This window comes from Patiria miniata, unplaced genomic scaffold (assembly GCF_015706575.1).
Source record: "Patiria miniata isolate m_02_andy unplaced genomic scaffold, ASM1570657v1 HiC_scaffold_22, whole genome shotgun sequence".
Classification (NCBI taxonomy): domain Eukaryota; kingdom Metazoa; phylum Echinodermata; class Asteroidea; order Valvatida; family Asterinidae; genus Patiria; species Patiria miniata.
In genome coordinates this window covers 13,439,890-13,458,298 of record NW_024037061.1, presented here as the reverse complement: position 1 = coordinate 13,458,298, position 18,409 = coordinate 13,439,890, and the positions used below count along the sequence as shown (strand labels likewise).

At 42.1% G+C, this 18,409-nt stretch overlaps 2 protein-coding genes across 2 annotated transcripts; one reads left to right on the top strand and one right to left on the bottom strand.

Moving 5' to 3' along the window:
* The first annotated feature begins 395 nt into the window (after positions 1–395).
* On the top strand, positions 396–8,458 carry LOC119730947 (coiled-coil domain-containing protein 63-like). The gene is made up of 10 exons (XM_038204016.1): positions 396–491; positions 768–961; positions 2,211–2,400; positions 2,891–3,013; positions 3,510–3,691; positions 4,839–5,029; positions 5,644–5,933; positions 6,654–6,905; positions 7,456–7,583; positions 7,878–8,458. Exons 2-10 carry the CDS (start codon positions 798–800, stop codon positions 8,089–8,091), a joined length of 1,734 nt encoding a protein of 577 aa, XP_038059944.1. The 5' UTR covers positions 396–491; positions 768–797; the 3' UTR covers positions 8,092–8,458.
* Positions 8,282–16,363, bottom strand: LOC119730948 (carboxypeptidase B-like). Its single transcript, XM_038204017.1, has 10 exons — positions 16,293–16,363; positions 15,553–15,634; positions 14,964–15,191; positions 14,419–14,520; positions 12,642–12,743; positions 12,258–12,365; positions 11,168–11,261; positions 10,217–10,416; positions 9,986–10,070; positions 8,282–9,397 (listed from the first exon to the last, which is right to left on the bottom strand). The coding sequence occupies exons 1-10, from the start codon at positions 16,361–16,363 to the stop codon at positions 9,216–9,218; spliced, it is 1,254 nt and encodes a 417-aa protein (XP_038059945.1). The 3' UTR covers positions 8,282–9,215.
* Positions 16,364–18,409: the final 2,046 nt, after the last annotated feature.

Sequence of the window (18,409 nt, the reverse complement as noted above, 5' to 3'; positions counted from 1 at the left end):
TCAATTTAAATCTGATTATTTATTTTTTATTAAAGCAGTTACAATTCAACCTTGAATGTCCCCATTTTCATTGTCTGCCCAATAACATTTTCCTTCTAGGCGATAATGACCAGTTTTTCTTTGCTGTTTAGTGTTCAACGAAAGGTTCCGGGTCGACAGTTCAGTGGGGCCATATCAACGGGTACGGGTCCGAGGCCGTGGGTCGGGGGGGGGGGGTACGTACGGTTAAGGTTCCAGCGAGCAAGTAAAAGTTTACGGTGCTTCTGAATAGCGCCCTCTCGTGCTGCACGCGCGTTAATCTCACCACAAACAGTAGACGCGCGTTCGCGTTTACTGTTTTAAAACTCCTAATCCATTGTTCGGGAACAATAATCATGAGTACGCGCGTAACAAAAATAACTTCACACTAGTAACCAAACATTCAACATTCCTCACAACACAAGCACGACGTGGAGAAAACGGACGAAACATAAATTTTCTCTGAAAGCGAGGTGAGTTCTATTTACCAAAATTAGCCTAAAGTATAAAACTCCTTCAAAACTAAGAAGAGCAGATGAGAACGTATGTATACAATATACACAACTGATTATTAAGTTTAGGTCAAGATGATGGAAAATCTACTAGATACCTGTCAACATCGTTTGAAAAAATAAAATATGTCTGAATACAGAGCACGTCTTATTTCGTGATACAGGTATCATTTGTGATAACTTTTCCCCAACCGTACAATTCACTTCCTAAATTTAGCGAAATTGATAATCTTACAGCGACTAAAATTCAAGTCGAAAAACAAAAACATGAACCGAGCAGCAATGAAACGCGTGGATTCTCCGACGGAGCAGGAGAATGACCAGCGGATGGCCGAGGAGGAGCTAGGCCGTCTGCACCTGCAGTATCGCATCGTGGAGGGTCACCGTAAGGCCTACTTCGAGGAGGCAAGGAATATCATCAGAAAACAAAAGTGAGTTTTCTCCTTTTTCTTTCCATCTTTTGTGTCAATTTGTTTTGTTCCTCTCCTCCCCGAAGAAGCACCCAATCGGAAACATTCAGCCGGCCGGCCTCTCGTTGTGTGATTATCTTTAAATGGGGGCTATAGCCAATTACTTCGTTAAAGGGTTCATGAAATGAATTTTGCACTGGAGCATATTTGTTTGCAAATTTACATTCATCTCAAAATGTATCAAAACTTTGAGACATCCTTTTTGGTAAAAATGTTGCAAAGTGCACTTTAATACACAAAATTAAAATGTTTCATGCTTTTCCTGACAAGTTTTTTTTTATGCTGAAGCAGCTGAAGTTTCTGCCTTGAATGACATCACAGTTTTGCTCATGAATATGGAAATTGGCATCAGCATAAAAACCAAAAGGAACCAAAACGCCCTTAAAATACAATATGAAGATTGCAAATAATACTTGGAACACAAAGGCACATTTCAAGGATTGCATAAGAAAAAAAAACATTAGGTTCCATTTTGTGAAGTATTTTGAGAGAAGGAGGGAAATAGCTTGAGGAATTTTTATTGAATAGTTTTCACAGACTGCGAATTTAATTTCTGATCTGAAAACCAAATTGAAAACCATGAGTCCATGATAATATCAAGCAGTTGGTACATGACCAGGCCTATACAATAACCCTTCTCCCAATTATATTTACCTAGAATTATCGTATATCACCTTTTCTCTTGTTCAAACTTACTGACTAAGAAAGACGTTAAAATAACGGCCACTTCTAGGTTTACATGAATCCTAAACCCTCAATATTCCTTCGTTTACTTTTCTACTAAATGTGTATAATCCATTCATTAAATGTCATGTTAGATTTTTGTCCTTAAAATCTTTGGACTTTAATGTAGAGGTTTTGAAAACCCATCACAGTAAAACGAAATGAACGGTAGGCCACAGGGCCGGATAAAGTGTTTCGTAGGCCCTATATGTACCAGTGTTCCGTAGGCCCTATTTAAAAAAGGCACAAGCACAAATGTCATGTTAATACTAAGCTGTACCAAGCAAGCCAGTCCAAATTGATAGCTCTAAAAGCATGTTGGCACGCAGTGATATGTTTCGTAAGCCCTCATTTTTTTTCATAGGCCCCCGAATTTTTCGTAGGCCCTAGGCACAGTGCCTACTGTGCCACGCCTATCTGATAATACGGGCCTGGGTGGCCAAATTATGCTTTGCTACTGCATCGCCTATCTTTCTGGTTTATTCAGGTCCCACATCGACTCCCTGAGCGAGGAGAAGCAGGAGATTGACACAGATCTCAGACTGGCCCTGAGTCAGACCAATCTCAAGAAGGACCAGGCCAACGCGCAACGCCTCAAGAAACTGCTGACTGCTTACGAACAGGATAAGGCTGCAGTCGCCGAGGAAGAGGGCGCTATTGACAAGCTGGACGAGGAGGTACGTTTTTTGGTTTCTTTCACAAGTTTTTGAGAAAGGGGGGAATGGACACTGCGCCTTTAGGATAGGAAGTTGGGACTATTGGAAGTGGATTTTGCCGCTCCCATTGGCTCATAATGTAACTTGGCGGTTGTAACCAAGTAAAAGCGAGCGCAGGCTATTATTTATACAAGCTGGGTGGTTTTATCTTCAAAATCTCGGCTTCGTTCCGGAATCGGCTTCAGGACCTTTCCAGGCCCCATCAGAGTTGGGAGATTAAAATACAGATTCATATTCTGCTTTGAGAACGTTTCCATTATGCTTTGATGCCTCAAAAACGTTGGCCAGCCGGTTTCGGTGTTTGTTTTTAGTGGTGCGTTGCGCAGCGATGACCGTTTCAAAATGGTCATTTTAGCCAGAAGAATATTGTGGAAAAAAGTCAGCTTCTTTCATTCGTTCAAATTTGATAATAACGCCTGCGTAAAAATCTCAATTTCTTTGTATAATACAGGTGAGGAAGCTTGAGCGCATGCTCCAACAGAAGTACAAAGATTTGGGCGGTTTCCAAGTGGACGGTATTCGTCACGTGAGCACTCAGAAGCGAATCAGGGTCCTGGAAAATCGGCTGGACAAGGTATGCCATAATAATTATTCGCATTACAGCTTGAAGAATTATGCTGTGACTGTATGGTTTGAAGTAGTAGCCTTCAGGTTGTGACTAAGCATTAATTTGTTTAACCATCTCTGTTTTAAAAGTATGCCTATTATAATTTTCTGCTTTAATCTTCGAGACGAGTGTTCATAATCGCAGCAATGTGTTTAATAACGAGATAAAAAACAAGTGCGAGTGCACAATAAGCTCTGGCGAAAAATGCGACGCCATTGGCGAATTGTTTTCATATCCTCCTTCTGGATACCGTCCAACCACTGCACAAACTATCACGCGACTATAACAATACTGCACATATCTTGCCTCCGTTTACAAAATTTTCAAAAACAACTTTATGAATTGTTACAAACAATTTTAGAGTGCATTTCAGGCTACATCATTTGGCAAAGTAGATCGCATCTATCAATATAAATCTCCAAAATTCAAATTTATCTGCGTCCCACCGCCTTCTTTCCTGAAGGCCACAGTCGGCTTCAACACGATGCTGACCAACAACCAGGACCTGCGGGAACGAATCGACCACCTCAGACGAGAGCGCGCCATCTACGACAAGTTGTACCGCAGACTGAGCAAGGAGCAGAACGAGCTAAAGTGCAAGATCACGGAGATGATCGACGAGGCCACAGCTGCCTATGATATGAGGTGAGGCAAGGGTTGGTTTGGGGATGAGGTTAAAACAGAAATGAGACCGGATCGGTCGAAAATAATCTTTTACCGATTTAATGAGGGAACACCTTGCTTGAAGTAAAGATAGGGATAATACCAGATACCCCGTGAAATTGTTCAGCCTGAAATGGAATCGTTCAGAACTGAGAAAATAAATGAAGGTGGTTTCAACATTTGTACATTTTGAACGCGCGTTAATAGCGACGGATTCCAGTTTACGAAACCCAAAAAAATTGTTCATATTATGTCTTTTGTGTTTTTCTCAAGATATATAGTATCCACTGAGAGCTGACACTTCAACAGATTGGTTGTTATGCACCCTGTTAAGATTTTGAGGAATTTTGTTGCTTCAAACGAAATCATAATGCACTTAAAGCAAATGATCTTAGTTATTACTCTCCTTTAAAGTTTAAGACAAGTTTTTACCTAATAGTTTTTCTCATGCAGTGAAAAGCGCATAATTTGCTCTCTTTAAGTGAGATATAGCACCAAATCTTATTTTTTTTAAATTGTGTATTTATTGAAAAGGTTATTTTTGTTTCCATTTTGGACGTTTTCAACCCTCAGAAAATACGCTTTTAAGTTGGTTGCTTTTACGATACTTGTTAGTTACTGTCTAGCAGCAAATAACTCGAACTTAAAAGTAGGACTAATTACTAAGTAGTAAAGTATTAAGTATGTGAAGTAGGCCTAAGTATTTCACTTCATAGTTTTTCAAGTGCAATAGAAAACGCCTAAGTTGCTCTTTGTTTTTATACAACATCTTAAAATATACAGATATTACATGAGTGAAAAGGTTGACTGTTCTGTCACTGTTACATGTACACAAACTGGAAACCAATATCAGACGATTTTTACCCAATTTAATTTTTAGAGTGAATACTCCAGTATTATTGTGGGCGGTTCCATATAGCCTACATGTACATCTTCAACTTGTTCCTCGATTAGTTCGTCGCATCTATGGGAAACGATATTATCTACATATAACGATATGAACACGATGTACACGCAAAACTACGACTTTGTCTACATCTCTGAAGGTGCTAAAGAATCATGCTTTCTTTTCCTTCTCAAGGAAAACAAATCTTAATTTTGTGATGTGACATTAATTTGTCATTTCCAGAGACGAAGCCCAATCGAAGATGTCTTCTCTTCGCGAGCGCCAGGAGCGAGAGCAGACGCTGTACGGCGTGGAGATCAAAGAACTCAAGCGAATCATCGATCACGACCAGAAACTGAAGGACTTCATGGCCGTCAAATGCCAAGAGAGAACCGAGCTGAAGGCGATCGAGGCTGCTAAGAGAAAGAAGAAAGGTGCGAGAATCCGATCATTTCGAAATTGTAATTGTATGTCTTTAACGTTCAACTGTACGTGTAGTTTATGAGGTTGTCATAGTGCTTTATGTTGAAACAATTTGGTGTACGCAACACAATAGTAAGGATGTCACTGTGAACTAATATGAAATCCGTCTTCATCATGCCAGTGTACAATACAGCCGCGATAGAAGTAAGAAATTTACATCCACACAATTTGATAAACAATTTGTTTGAGGTACCTGTCGGTATATCATCAATCCGACCAAGTGAAGTCATGTGTTCGAATCCTGCCCGAGTAAATCCGTTTTTTTCTCGTCTTTCTCGACCAGCATTGACTTTACCATGCTAATTAAATTTTGTACCGGTAGGGTAAACCCAAAACTAAACAATACTCTTCGTTGTTTCTATAATCGCAACTTTTTCGTACGCGTTACACGAAGTTCACGCCAGAAAGGCATAGAAATAGATGCCCTTATAGCATAAATCGGACTCTGTAAATAAAGTGTGTGGTAGAGTTGTAATTACATAAAGTGAAAGTGTATAGTAAAATAATCTCCTAAAACAAATGTTTGTCTTGTTATCATTTTTCTTTCTTTCGTAAATTACCACAGAGGACAAGAAAGCCAACGAGCGCGCCCACAAGGAGGAGATCGAGATGTTCGAGCGCGCGTTCGATCGAGTCCGCGGGGTGACCGGCAGCGACGACCTCGACGAGCTGGTCCACGACTTCGTCAAGAAAGAAGACGTGAACTTCGCCCTCTTCAACTACGTCAACGAGCTCAACAACGAGGTAGAGGTGCTGCACGATGCGATCGGCGCCCTCAACGTCGACATCGAGGCCTTCCAGAAGCAAGGAATGAAGCTGGACAAGAGCCGGCAGATGATACTGAAGGATTTGGAGGTAAGGGGCAGGGAATCTTGATCCAATGCATTTATAAACAAAATTTAAGAAAAGTTGGCAAATTAAAAGTTTAAAGATTCCATTGTACTCTGAATTTTTTGACGTAGCATCGTGAAGATGAGTGCACCTACTGATGCACTCAGCATCTCAGCTTATGCGCTAGTGAAGGGCACCACCAAAATATTAGAAACAAACGGCATATTCTTGTTTAGTATCGTTTACAAAAAAGGCGATATTTATTGACGTTCATTTTTCATATTTAGGCATAATGTCACAGTGAGTCGAAATCAAACAACACTTAAATGTTTTACAATTACCCCAAACTACCTTATTATAATACAGTAATTTTATTGTACCGCTTGAGATACTCTGCAGAGAAATGAACGCTCAAATAAAACCTTCACAAAAATTCCATTTCAAATCTTCACAACTCGTTCACAAGTCATCCAGGCTGAAGTCGAGCGGTAATTTCTTCAAATAAATTAAACTGTTCATCCCCTGTTACTTGTGAATTGACTGATGATTGACTTGTGATTGACTCCATGACAACTTTCACGTGACTAGAACGAACACCGTTTTACCGGAAAACTTGGCAATAAGGCACCCTTTAACTCCTAACTTTACGACCAAAATCACTGTTACAAACAACCACTACTGGACAATCGTTACTCCACCCCCTTCTGTTTGTCGTTGCGAAATTCTACTACATTTTATTACTAGATGAGGTATACCACAACCGACCACCGGTGCAAGTTGTACGAGAAGCGCCTGAAGCGATCAGGCAAGCTGCTTGACCAGCTCAAGACAGCCGTGGACCGAACCTTTCGCCGGCTGGGCTGCGACGACACCGCCATCTGTGACCTGCTGGGGTCGGGCCGCGGCATCTCCGTACGGAACATCATGATGTACCTGGGCCAGGTCGAGCAGACTACCAACGATCTGATGCTGATACAGCATTTCCTGCAGCTCAAGGTAGGAGGCTCGGGTTTACCAGCTGTCATGAGAAGTTTACCTTTTGGTCTATGTAGACCTAACTCCGATAGGCTTTGTGACTTGGGGCGGTTTCGGCTTCGTCTGTGGTTTTAGAACCATGTAGAAGCTAGTCCTTCAAGTCCAAAACGACATAAATATTTCTACCTTGGCGTCATTTTACAAAATTTCGTATTCACGTGGCCCATATTTTTTGGCTCAAGCTGCCAAAAGGGCCTCGACTTGATTGATTGATTGATTGATTGGTTGATTGATTGATTGATTGTGGCCCCATATTGAACCACACACGTCCCACACGTCATCTCCGTCAAGCCATGTCAGGGACGAAGCAAAGATTTTGAAACTTGTCGATTATTTTGGCAGATATAGCTCTCTTAGGCTTGCATCGTAATGAACCTTAAGAATGAACACATAGTCATTAATTAGTCATCAGACTATAATAGCAAACATGAGCAACCGTTGCAATACGAAGTTACATCGTTGGACTTACTCTTGAGAATAACGTGTTATCATTTTCACGAACCCCCTGCAGGAAGTACACGCATCAAAGGGTGACGCTGTGCAGCCAGCCCTTCAGCCAAAACAGACTGGCAGCATTGTGGCCGCCAAACTGCGCCCAACACCTCGTGTCAGCATCGCTATCATGCCGCCCTCTCTTGAGTAAGTGTTGCGACCAAGTTGCCTCCAGAATTATGCTGTAGCGCCCCTTCTTTGTACTTGAGAAGAAAACTTGCCTGCATTTTTTCCCGTGTAACCTATACTTTAAGTTGTTTTTTTAGTTTAACTTTTTAATTATGTGCAACAACTGACATTGATGAATGAATTCAATATGGAACTACAATTCCTACCATGTTGACATAAGTAAAGTAAAGGTTCCTAGATAAAAATCATTCCTCTGGGAAGGACCTGTAATGGAACTGTAATATAAAATGCCCCTGATCATAATTCTTGCAGGGCGCAAGAGGGCGTCCTAGCGGACGACGAGGAGGAGGAGCCAGTACCGGACGAAGTTCAACCTTTAACCCTGGATGAACTTCGACAAAAGGTCGTCAAGACGATACGCAAGAAGGACGCTCAGCCGAAGAAACTGAAGGACACTAAGGGGCAGACGGAGGGTCAGAGTAGCCCAAGCAGCGGCGCAAAGGACTCCAAAACAGCCAAACAGTAGTAATAAAGTCATTTAAATGAAATGGTGGGAAACGAAATCGAAATGCTGTTAGTTGCAGTACTAAAGAGCTACAGGGCGTGTGCAACATTACTTACTACGAACGCATTCTAGCCAGTCGCTTGATAAAAGTGACCGAAAAAAATCTAGCGGTAGTAATATCCGCGTAATCAAGAGAAAACAGCAATGACAATATTGGTATTGACATTTTACTCAATATCTTTTAACCAATTGCAAAGTAGAGCTATTTTGTAAATGCAACATTCTGCACGTATTTAAATACATGTACACTGAATTAAGAACAATAAAGTCAATAATCACTTGAACAAAATTAGTAATAAGATTTTTACTTGGCAAAATGGTCTATACGATTTAAGCTTGTGTGGTTGTCATATTGATGAAACAAATTATATAAATAACCAATAATAGGCCTGATCAATAAAATTATGTCATGTAGAAATACATTATTGGGTGGTAATCACCTTGTTCAACTTTGTCAGTGACAATAAAGAAAAACTTTTTCCTAAAGCCATTTTCATGGAGCTTCTGGACTGCGTTTTTCTCAATGTGTATACGGAATTTTATACCAACCCAAATTTTCATATGATGTGTAATTATGCCAGTGGCCGGTTCTGCGTTGGTTCTTGATGAGTACATAAACCTGCTATATCGGCCTAAGCATGGCTTTCTGAGCACAGAGTTTAATAATTTTCAGAATTAAAGACACTCGAAACACTTTATTCATGTTTCTGCATTACCTTTATTGATTTAGTGAGTACATTTTCGTATTAGGATCTTGCAGAGAAGATTGAGTACATTTTCGTGTCAGGATCTTGCAGAGAAGATTGTGTTTCTATTTGGGGAAACCATGCAAATAAAATAATTAACAATGGCGGGGCAAAGGTATGTATCTGCTGCCACCCAACGGCCGAACAGGCCGTAATAATATACATTCAAAAACATCATAACCCAATTATCAATTCGTGCTTTAATTGTTTTCTATTCGTTTGTTCAATACGACTACAGCTGAACTTGCGGGAGAACAACATTTTGTTTTCGAAAAGAGACCTCTGCGCGAATGGGCGTATTCACAATTTGCGCGCCACGTGACCAGATTAGCTTGGTTCTTAGGGTATGATGTGGTTGCCAATGACCTTAATGGCCGCAAAAACCTCCATGGCGCTAGAGTAGATATATTGTTCCGGCATCAAGAACCCATAGTTGCCCGTGTCCCTCAGCTCCGGGGCGAAGCAGTAGGGGATGTTGGCCTTGCTGTAGGCCCAATCGGCGCTCGAGCCAGGGGCAACGTCTGTGATGGAAATGGGAAAGAAAACACACTCGCCAATCATCATCAAAGTTCGCAGTCGTTACAACCGGTGTCATATGAAAATCCGACTCCTATGAAAGTTGGACCCCTTTTCCCGATCATTGGTTAATCCCCCGCCCGTGACAGGTCACTCTCCCATAATTGATCCTAAAAATAGCATATTATCGTACTTACGCATGCGCAATACTACCAATGAGTCCACATTTCATGGAGTCAGATATTCACGCTACACCGGCATAGTGCCTGCGATAGCAAGTGAGACTTGTGGTAAAGTCGAATCCTAAGTTGTCAAAAGCTATTCAAATGGGAAACTAAAGTCATTAAGTTGTCATTGCTCATCCTCTATTATGACCAGACTTGTGATTTAGGCAGACTTATAATTTAGGCTGCTTGTGTCAGACCGGACACTTGAATGACTTGTGCTGAACTCGACTACAACACTGAACAAGATCAGTGTCATTACTCATGTGCTTATCTAAGAGTGTTAAATGACCGAAATGTAGAAATCTAATGAAAACCGACTGCATTGAGAAACGAGAGAAAAAATTACAAGATTGATCAGACACTCACAGATGACGTTGGCGATGCTGCCAGTTTGGAAGCTCAATCCGTTGACCGCCTTCAGCGCTGCCATGGCGCTGTCAGCGAGGTTTTTCTGAAAGGAAAACGCGAACAGCAAGTTTAACTGGGAAGATGGGGTATAAGTGGAACCGTTACGTCGAAAAAGGGGGCCTGCACTGTGAATCGCTCCTAGAACTGAGGCTGAAATGTCAAATATAAGTGTGAATTATGTAAGCCCACCTGGGCTTGGTAGTTTGACGGTAGGGACGTGGTCCAACCGTATGGCGTCATCCAAAACTGGCTGTACGCGTGCATGTCAATGAACACCTCGACCCCAGTCAGACCCAAGAGATACTTGGACACCACGTCAACACACGCCTCAGAGAAGGGGGCCAGACCCCGGTAGGTTTGCCCGCAGGCGTAGGTGCTTGATGCCGGATCTGGACGAAAAAGAGACGTACGACTTAATGCAACTGAGTTAAAGGGTGAAGGCCAAGGCTGGGATGGAGAAGGTGCCTACTTAGAGATGGTAGATAGACACTTTGCTAGATTTTATTATTGAAGTAGCAGAGAGCCGAGAAATGGGTGGCACGCGCATGTGGTCTAGCGGTGGAACACATGATTCATTATCGTGAGGTTGTGGGTTCGAGCCCCGCCTTGGCCATGCGTGTTGTGCCCTTGAGTAAGGCGCTTTACCTCAATTACTCCTCTCAACCCAGGTAATAAATGGGTGCCGGCATTATTCAATGCTGGGAAGGTAACAGACTCGCCGTGGAGGAGGTGTGGCGATCCCCCCACAGCAGCATGTGAGTCTGGCCCATTATAACGAAAGAGAGATGGGCACTCCGTTCCACAGGTTCGTCTCCTTTACCTTTACCTTTTTACGAGAAATTGATGTTAAAATTTTACTGTGCTTTGCGTATGCAAAATAACGACTTCGGTGTGGCCGGCATGGAGTATCATGTCCCAGCACTGATAGTTATCACGTGTGCTTCATTGTTCGTGTGTCTATAGTCTCATCAGCCAGCCGATATGGACTATAGAGGGAAATGTCGTGACCAAACGTTAATTAAGTTTCAACAGGGCTGCGTGAACGTTACATGGTGAGATAGTAAACAACGGTGGGAATGGCCAGTATAGACTAACGATACCCTCGTGAAAAAAAAAATTCGGGAACTGAAAGAGACTTACCATCCCAGTGGTCGTCCCAGTTTCTGTTGGGATCCGCGCCGGTACACCAAGAAGACGACGTCTTCCCGCGCGTTTTCCTCCACAAACGATCACTCTGCGAGGGGAAAATCAGGTAACAATTTTCTTTTGCTAATCATCTCATTGTGACGTATCAGCGTCACAATGAAGGTCTAGGCGCTTAGAGGTTCACATTCGGCCAGATTTTGCATAAATGTCATGTTTAGATTGTTTGCTATAGGCTACCGTATGCCATTGTCGCAGGAAATTAGTAGGAACCATTAGGGGTGCAGACCCGTAAATACACTGCCATAGACCCTAGTTGTAATTTCTCAAAATTATTTTAAAAATACTCACAACTCTCGGAGGTTTTTGAGATAAATATCAACTTATTAAATAAAGCTTATTCCATCATCTTTCACTTTCTGTTCAATTTTTGTTTTACTATCCGATGACTTTTGGGAGAAAACTCCATCCAAAGATGATCACCACTAAAAGCAGTCCTAAAGCCCATCGCCATTTGGGAAACGGACGCCTACGCTCCATTGCAAAAAAAAATCCATTTTAGGGCCTAAATTCATCCAAATTTCACACATAATACGAACGTGCAGTCCTCTGCACGGCTTCCACCTTTCTTTCATTACAAATCCTCAAGTTCACGGCCCTCAAAATGCTATAACACGGAAGAACTTGAGGGCATGCAAATCGTGGTTTGGCCGGCGTAGGTAATTTTGGACCGATTTACTGGTCTGCAACCTTAGAAATGTATTATACGCGTACGCGACAGATACGTGTGCGGCTCGGAAAAAGTGTCCTATTATAAAATCACTATTTTTGGTGATAATTTCAGTTTTAAATACCTGCATCTCAAGATTTTGACGTGAGAAGCACATCGGAAATAATGTGCCCAAAAAGAACCCGACAACGCAAGATGGTGATTTAACAGGCGACGTTTTCCGAGTTGCATACCGTACTTGCATAATTTCGTAGGACGGTCCCTAGTATCTTCACTATCGTAGAAAACGTTGGGGAAACCCCGTTTTGTTTACATCTACGGTAAGCGCCTGCATTAGAAAGTGCCCGGCATACAAACCGATCGACTGTACTCGTAGCCATCCGGGTTGGCTATCGGCATCCAGTAAAAGTCCACCTTGTCCAGGAGGTTGGTGATCTCCGAGTCGGAGCCGTAGCCGGTCAAAAGCTGTGAAACAAGAACACATGCGGTGAAAGGAGATTTACTGTTCTCTTCTGCACTGCATGTGATCTCTTGAAATGTGATTCGTGCAAAAGTGGTGATATAAACTGTTGGTGTGGGCAAAATGACATGCAAAAGATGCTTCATTGGTTGGGTTGCCCGTAGGTTGGTATGACGTCACAGGTAACATTATGGAGTGTCAGTCCTCTAAGTGACCGAGCCTGCTTCACCGCCTTGAAAGACAAACCCTTTTATGCCTAGTATAACTTCAAAGCTTCTTACCAAGTCGACCATCTTGAGTAGCGTGGCTGGTGACAGCCACTCCCTGGCGTGAGTCCCACTCATGAGCCAGAAGATCGGCTTGTTGGACCCTGACTTGCCGAGCTGTGGAAAGACGGAGAGGAGGAACGGTGTATAATAGTCAAGGTAAAATCCTCCAAGAAAATACATTTTCAGCAGCCTCGGCTTAAGATTTTGAATTATTAGAATCCTGTTCCACGTTGTATTCAAGGATCATCAAATGGTATAACAGGAGGCGTTGGTTTATATGTGGTTTAGATCTGTAATGCTTTAATAATAGTGGAGCCACTGTTGAAGCCGAATCGGACTAAGCCGAGATTTCGCAAACCTCAAAGGATATAGCCAGGACGTTCCGATTTTCATATTTCCATGATTAGCAGGTATTTTTTTCTCTCGATAATTTTCACTGTTAAATTGCTATGTGAGGCTTCGGATTTGAACACAGTAGACGGTACAGATCTTTTCTTGCATTTTGGTAATAACTAATTTTATATAATGGCAAACGTGTTGGAAACGTGTGATGAAATTTTGACATGAAAACTTGTTAACAGTTGTGAATGTCGGTATAGCCGATTACAGCTATAGACTTGCGTTATATGGTTGTGAAGAATTTTGTCCCATAGTACAATATACGCTTCCTGCTCTCTTTATTTACAGTTCACAATCAATTGCAGAAATGAGGTTTGATGTTCTGATGTAGGATGGAAGTACGGTAGGAATGATTCGGAAGTAAGGAAGTAGGAAGGTTTTGCTGAAAAACAACAAAATATAAAGGGAAATTATAAACTAATATAAATGGTAGAGTAAAGTAAATTGGGTACACAAAAAGGAAATAAACAATTAGATATTAAACTAGTAATAATTAAACTATAAGATAAATGAAGAAAAACTATGTACTTACTACGCTGGGGGTGTTGCCAAAATTGGGTGTCTAACGGCGTGTCTAACGGTGTGAAAACTAACTATGTATAAAACTAACGGTGTATAAAAGCAGGTGTTGTAGGTTTGGACACTAGCAACAGAATGATGGGAAAATGGGCTAAAACTATGGTCAATGTACAGACAGTGTCCTAACAGGGTGAATTATGGTGCCTTAGGGAATGTTTGGGTCTGGAGTTGGGGGAGGTTGCTATATGGGGACCGCCACCCAGGCCTGGCAGAGTTGGGCAAAACAAGGTCGTACAGGGATCGGGGACTGTGGTCAAGGGATCTTACACTAAATTGTACATCTACATTGTACATGTACATGGTCTAAGCTAAATAATGAGGATAACAATATTTTCTAAACCTAAAGATGATTAAATGGTATTAATTAAAGACAAAAATAATAAGAACAAGTAAATAATACACAACGTCCGCTACAGTCGGGGTAAAACTTGTGTTGAATAAAAACTAAATGAACGGGAAAACAATTAAATCGAGTGTTCTTTCTTCTCATTTTGTTGGGGAGGGGGGGGGGGGGGGGAAACAACACACAGGCCTTCACTGTATTGCCATAACCAATCAATGATATTGAGACAATATTCCATCCAAGGGTCTATATAGTATTAAAATGTTTTGGAAGCATGTGCATCCCGGTAAGTGAAGTTGTGATTTTGTAAAATGTGAACAGCCTGAAAGACGTCACATTCTTTTTTATTAAAGAAATCAGACAAACAGTGTCATGACACACAAGAAACATTTTCCGAGGACAAATCTTCAACAGCGTCTCCTCTGGCCGTCTTCAATCCTTTATGATGCCACAAAATTCAAGTCCTACCTTTAGAAGAGTTAGATCCCTGCCTTCGTAGGAGGAACCTATATTTTCTGTTTTGGCGATGTTTGGATATTCTCCCGCCACGTCGCTCATCCACGTCAAAATCTGTGAGCAAAGAAAGGTATATTTCATTCCTACGCCCAATACCCATACACTCATCCAACCCTTGAACACCCAGCCCCCAAATAACATTCATTCTGTCCTTGAACACCCATCCAATTCACCATCCCGACACACCAATCCCAAACCTCCAAAACACCCAGTACTACCAGAAAACGATCTGCCCAAAACATTTATCCTGTCCTTTAGACCTAACACCTAGCCCTAAATATCCATCCATCCGTCGTCTAACACCCAGCTCTTAACATTCTGTCTCAATCCCTTACCACCCAGCCTGAACACCAGCCTACCATTGAACACCCATCCCCAACACACTCATAATAACCGCTCATGAGCACCCATCCCTTAGCGTCCATTCACCTCTGGATCGCCCAGTCGGAAAAATCCAACCCAACCCTCGAGCACCCAGCTGAAAACAACCACCATACCTCGCCCAAACTGTGGTACAAGTCGTATCTGAAGTTAGAGAGCGCAGCCAGGTTCTCCTCCGGGCGTTCGGGGCTTGTCTCCTCGATGACTTTCTGCACATCGTTGATCGTGACCGTGGACTCCAGGCCGTGTTGGGCGAGAAATTCCTGGACAGAGTCGGCGTCATCGGGCGCTACCATCAGGTCCACGGACTTGCCCACGTGGGTGGGCTCGGCCCAGAAATCAACCTTTTTTTAGCCAAAACCAAAAAATACACAGCCAGATGAGTAACTCTTTGAAGGTTCAGTATTCTATATAGTGATCTCGTCACTTTTTGCAACTTAGAAATGAAGTAAAACATTTTAGCACTATATGTTTGTGGTATAAAAGTTACTGAGCCGTGGTTCCTCTTGTACTCACTGAAAGACAAAATTTCAACTACGAACAGCCTGCCCGAAGTAACAAACTCTGTACAATCATGTTCAGCTAATATATACGTGATCTTGCATTTATACACGTAAAATAAAAGGGCTTCGCGAGGATTTTCTACTTTGATTTAATTCCACACTGGCTATGTTGGTTAGAAACAGAATTGGGACGCCAACTAACCCTGGTTTCCAACCCACGTTTCAGGTCGGCTATGGACCGGAGCTGGAAGTCATCGCCAGGTGTTATACGAAGAACCTTGTAGCTACAGAAGAAACAAACAAAAACACTTAAAAAGAGAAACTGGGAAATGGTTAAAGCTTTCGGCTCATAAGAATACGTATCCTTCGGTTAAAAATGTACATCTCAATTTTTTAAAACCCGCATTGATCGATGCAAAATATTCACAATTCCAGTTAAAAGCGATGCAGGGAGACTTAAAGAGCCCATGAAATGTATTTTTTAATGCAGTCCTCAAAATGCACCTTGGTATCCCATTTAACCTTATTTTCATGAGCCCTAATAAGGACACAGATTCACCCATCACGTACGGTATGCTTTCCGATACACGCTGTGTAAAGTGGTCAGGACTCGAACCCAAGGCCAATTTTCTCTCTACAGCAACCGCCTTGCCATTTGACCACTGGATTTGAAGTCTTTTTATTTCAACCAAAAGCTCTGGGAATCCAGAGCATACACAATGCAGATAAAATAACTTAGTGAAGGGCAAAACCTATAACATGAATTAGAACTAACAGCACGAAAATTGCATCAACTGCAAAAGGCTCTATAGATCCAATTCAGGCCAACAGATCCTTTGCATTGCGGTCACCTTTAAGGTTCGTGCTGTTGTCTGAAGGATACTGTTACCTCAAAGATGGACGCTGAATGCATAGAGTCTATATGCTAGTCTTGGTACCTACCCATCGTATCTCTTCTTGCCGAGGCAAAGACCCAGAAGGGCCGCCAGTAGAATGACGCGCAGCACGGCCATCGTCACCTTCAGAAAATGACAAATGGTTCTCCAGACATCGCGTCGGTAATTTTTTTATAAAAAGATAATCATCTCAGCGGTCCTTAGTCCAAAAAATGTTTGATAAATATTGATTCAGGAACTAGATCGATATTGGAAATGGGTAATCATTTCATTGTGTATTTGTCGAGGCTGTCTGGTGACACCAAAGAGATTTAAACAAACCATATAGCACGTAGCTCCAAATAGATTAAAATTGTTTTGGTTGGATGACGCAAGTCTTTATAAGTTTTGGCAACCGGGCGGGGATTACCTATTTATTGATGGCGCCCAAATTTTAATTGGTTTATAAAGAAGTCGTTTTCGTTTTTAATATACCGCACCCATAAAACCGACTTTCATGTCTAGGACTCTTCTGGGATCTCGGGTTTCCCAGCCCATTACAAAAACCTCATTCCCTGTCCATCCATAATATAACGAGAAGGCAAAGCACCATAAAAGGGAGGAAACGAGGCGGCTCCCAGAGCCTTATCTGCTGAGATCAGCTATATGAGCCCCGTACCATAACCTGGACTTTGCGGACGCTCCTAATATTGTCAGATCAGACATAACCTAAACCTCCGTCTGCTACTTATTGAACAGACTGTCGGCTTAAGATGTGTCAGTCGGTCCAAGGTGCCCCAAACTGATCGAATACGGGTAATTTTCTGCTAAGCAAGCTCAAAATAATTGTGTGATGAACTTTCACTCGTAAATGCCGCCCAAAAATGAGAACGTTAGGCAATCCCATCCCTCGATCTTGTGCTAATCTGAAACCACCTTAAGTAATTTCGGAACTTTTGACACAACAATTCCAGGCATTCAAACAGTGTCTTATCTGTGACGCCGCAATTAGGGATAATAGGTTGGCGCAAACATCCAGGAACCTTTATAAGTCTCGTGTCTCGTAACCAGACCCATTTTATTGAAACTCAACGGTACTTGAATCCAGAGTGCTGAATGGTAAACGCCTATATACCTATATGAAAAACTGCCCGTAAATGAATGTCTTCGGCTGATGAAACACCGCCCGTTCCTAATGGCCAAGTCTGTCTGTGGATAAACACCGATACCAGAGCAGTACACCAAAGGATAACATGCGATTTGCGTGTTATGCCAAAAACATTACTGCGTTTCTTTAGGCTGATAGTCTTACTAATCAGAATGGGAATTGAGCAGCTTTGTTGGGTAACAATGCAATCTATGATCAGATAAAAAAAAAATAAGGACACAGTGCAGAAATCAATTATCATGACGAACGTAAGGGAGGGAAGGAGGAAGACACGTTAGGTATAGTGCTAATATAGTATTAGTAGTTGATGAAGATCAATGCAATACAATTTTAACTACTACCATGTGATTATTGTTCAAGTTGAAAGAAAATAGCATCGCAGTACGTGCTGGACACATGGGCGGCGATCCCGGGGGATGGGAGCCATTTGGATGGACATTTGGGCGGTGACATGGGCGTCGCCAGGATTTTTTCTAGAGGGGGGCAAAACATGTTTTCCTCAAAAATTCCTGCGTTTCTCAACATATTCCCAACTGCAGTTGGTTCAATAACGTAACGTAGGCCTACATTACGTTCATGTGTACAGTTTCATACATACGCGTTTGAACAGCGCCCCCTAGAATCAAGTGATTCTAGTCAAAAGCCCAGGAAACATTGGTTTTACAGAGAATCTCAAGGATATCATAATGGCCGAGTGCATGGTTCTGTTCGTCGTCAACCGATTTCGGGACCCAGTTTCGATTCTCTGTGGTGTCTTTTTTGGTTTTCAAAACACGCGTTCAACTATTGACTAAAAAAAAGAGATTTAATTTACTATCGTAAAATACCTAGAGTAACCTAGCGTGATTGGTAAGCTCTGCAGTTGGGACTGCCCGCAAAGTCCAGGTTAGAATCTTCGTAAAGGTACGGGGCTCGTTTGGCTGATCTCGTTTCCTCCCTTAATATGGTGCTTGGCCAGTTATGGATGACAGTGAAGGAGGTGTGATGGGCCGGGAAACCGAAGGTCCCAGAAGTTT

Bases quoted from the DNA above. Each gene is read 5' to 3' on its own strand.
- LOC119730948 (XM_038204017.1), bottom strand. From the start codon at position 16,363: ATGGCCGTGCTGCGCGTCATTCTACTGGCGGCCCTTCTGGGTCTTTGC. The intron at 15,192-15,552 runs GTTAGTTGGCGT...GGCTAAAAAAAG, and splicing joins AACGTGGGTTGGAAACCAGG to GTTGATTTCTGGGCCGAGCC. The intron at 9,398-9,985 runs GTGAGTGTCTGA...TTTCCATCACAG, and splicing joins CAGCATCGCCAACGTCATCT to ACGTTGCCCCTGGCTCGAGC.
- LOC119730947 (XM_038204016.1), top strand. From the start codon at position 798: ATGAACCGAGCAGCAATGAAACGCGTGGATTCTCCGACGGAGCAGGAG. The intron at 5,030-5,643 runs GTGCGAGAATCC...AAATTACCACAG, and splicing joins TGCTAAGAGAAAGAAGAAAG to AGGACAAGAAAGCCAACGAG. The intron at 7,584-7,877 runs GTAAGTGTTGCG...TAATTCTTGCAG, and splicing joins ATCATGCCGCCCTCTCTTGA to GGCGCAAGAGGGCGTCCTAG.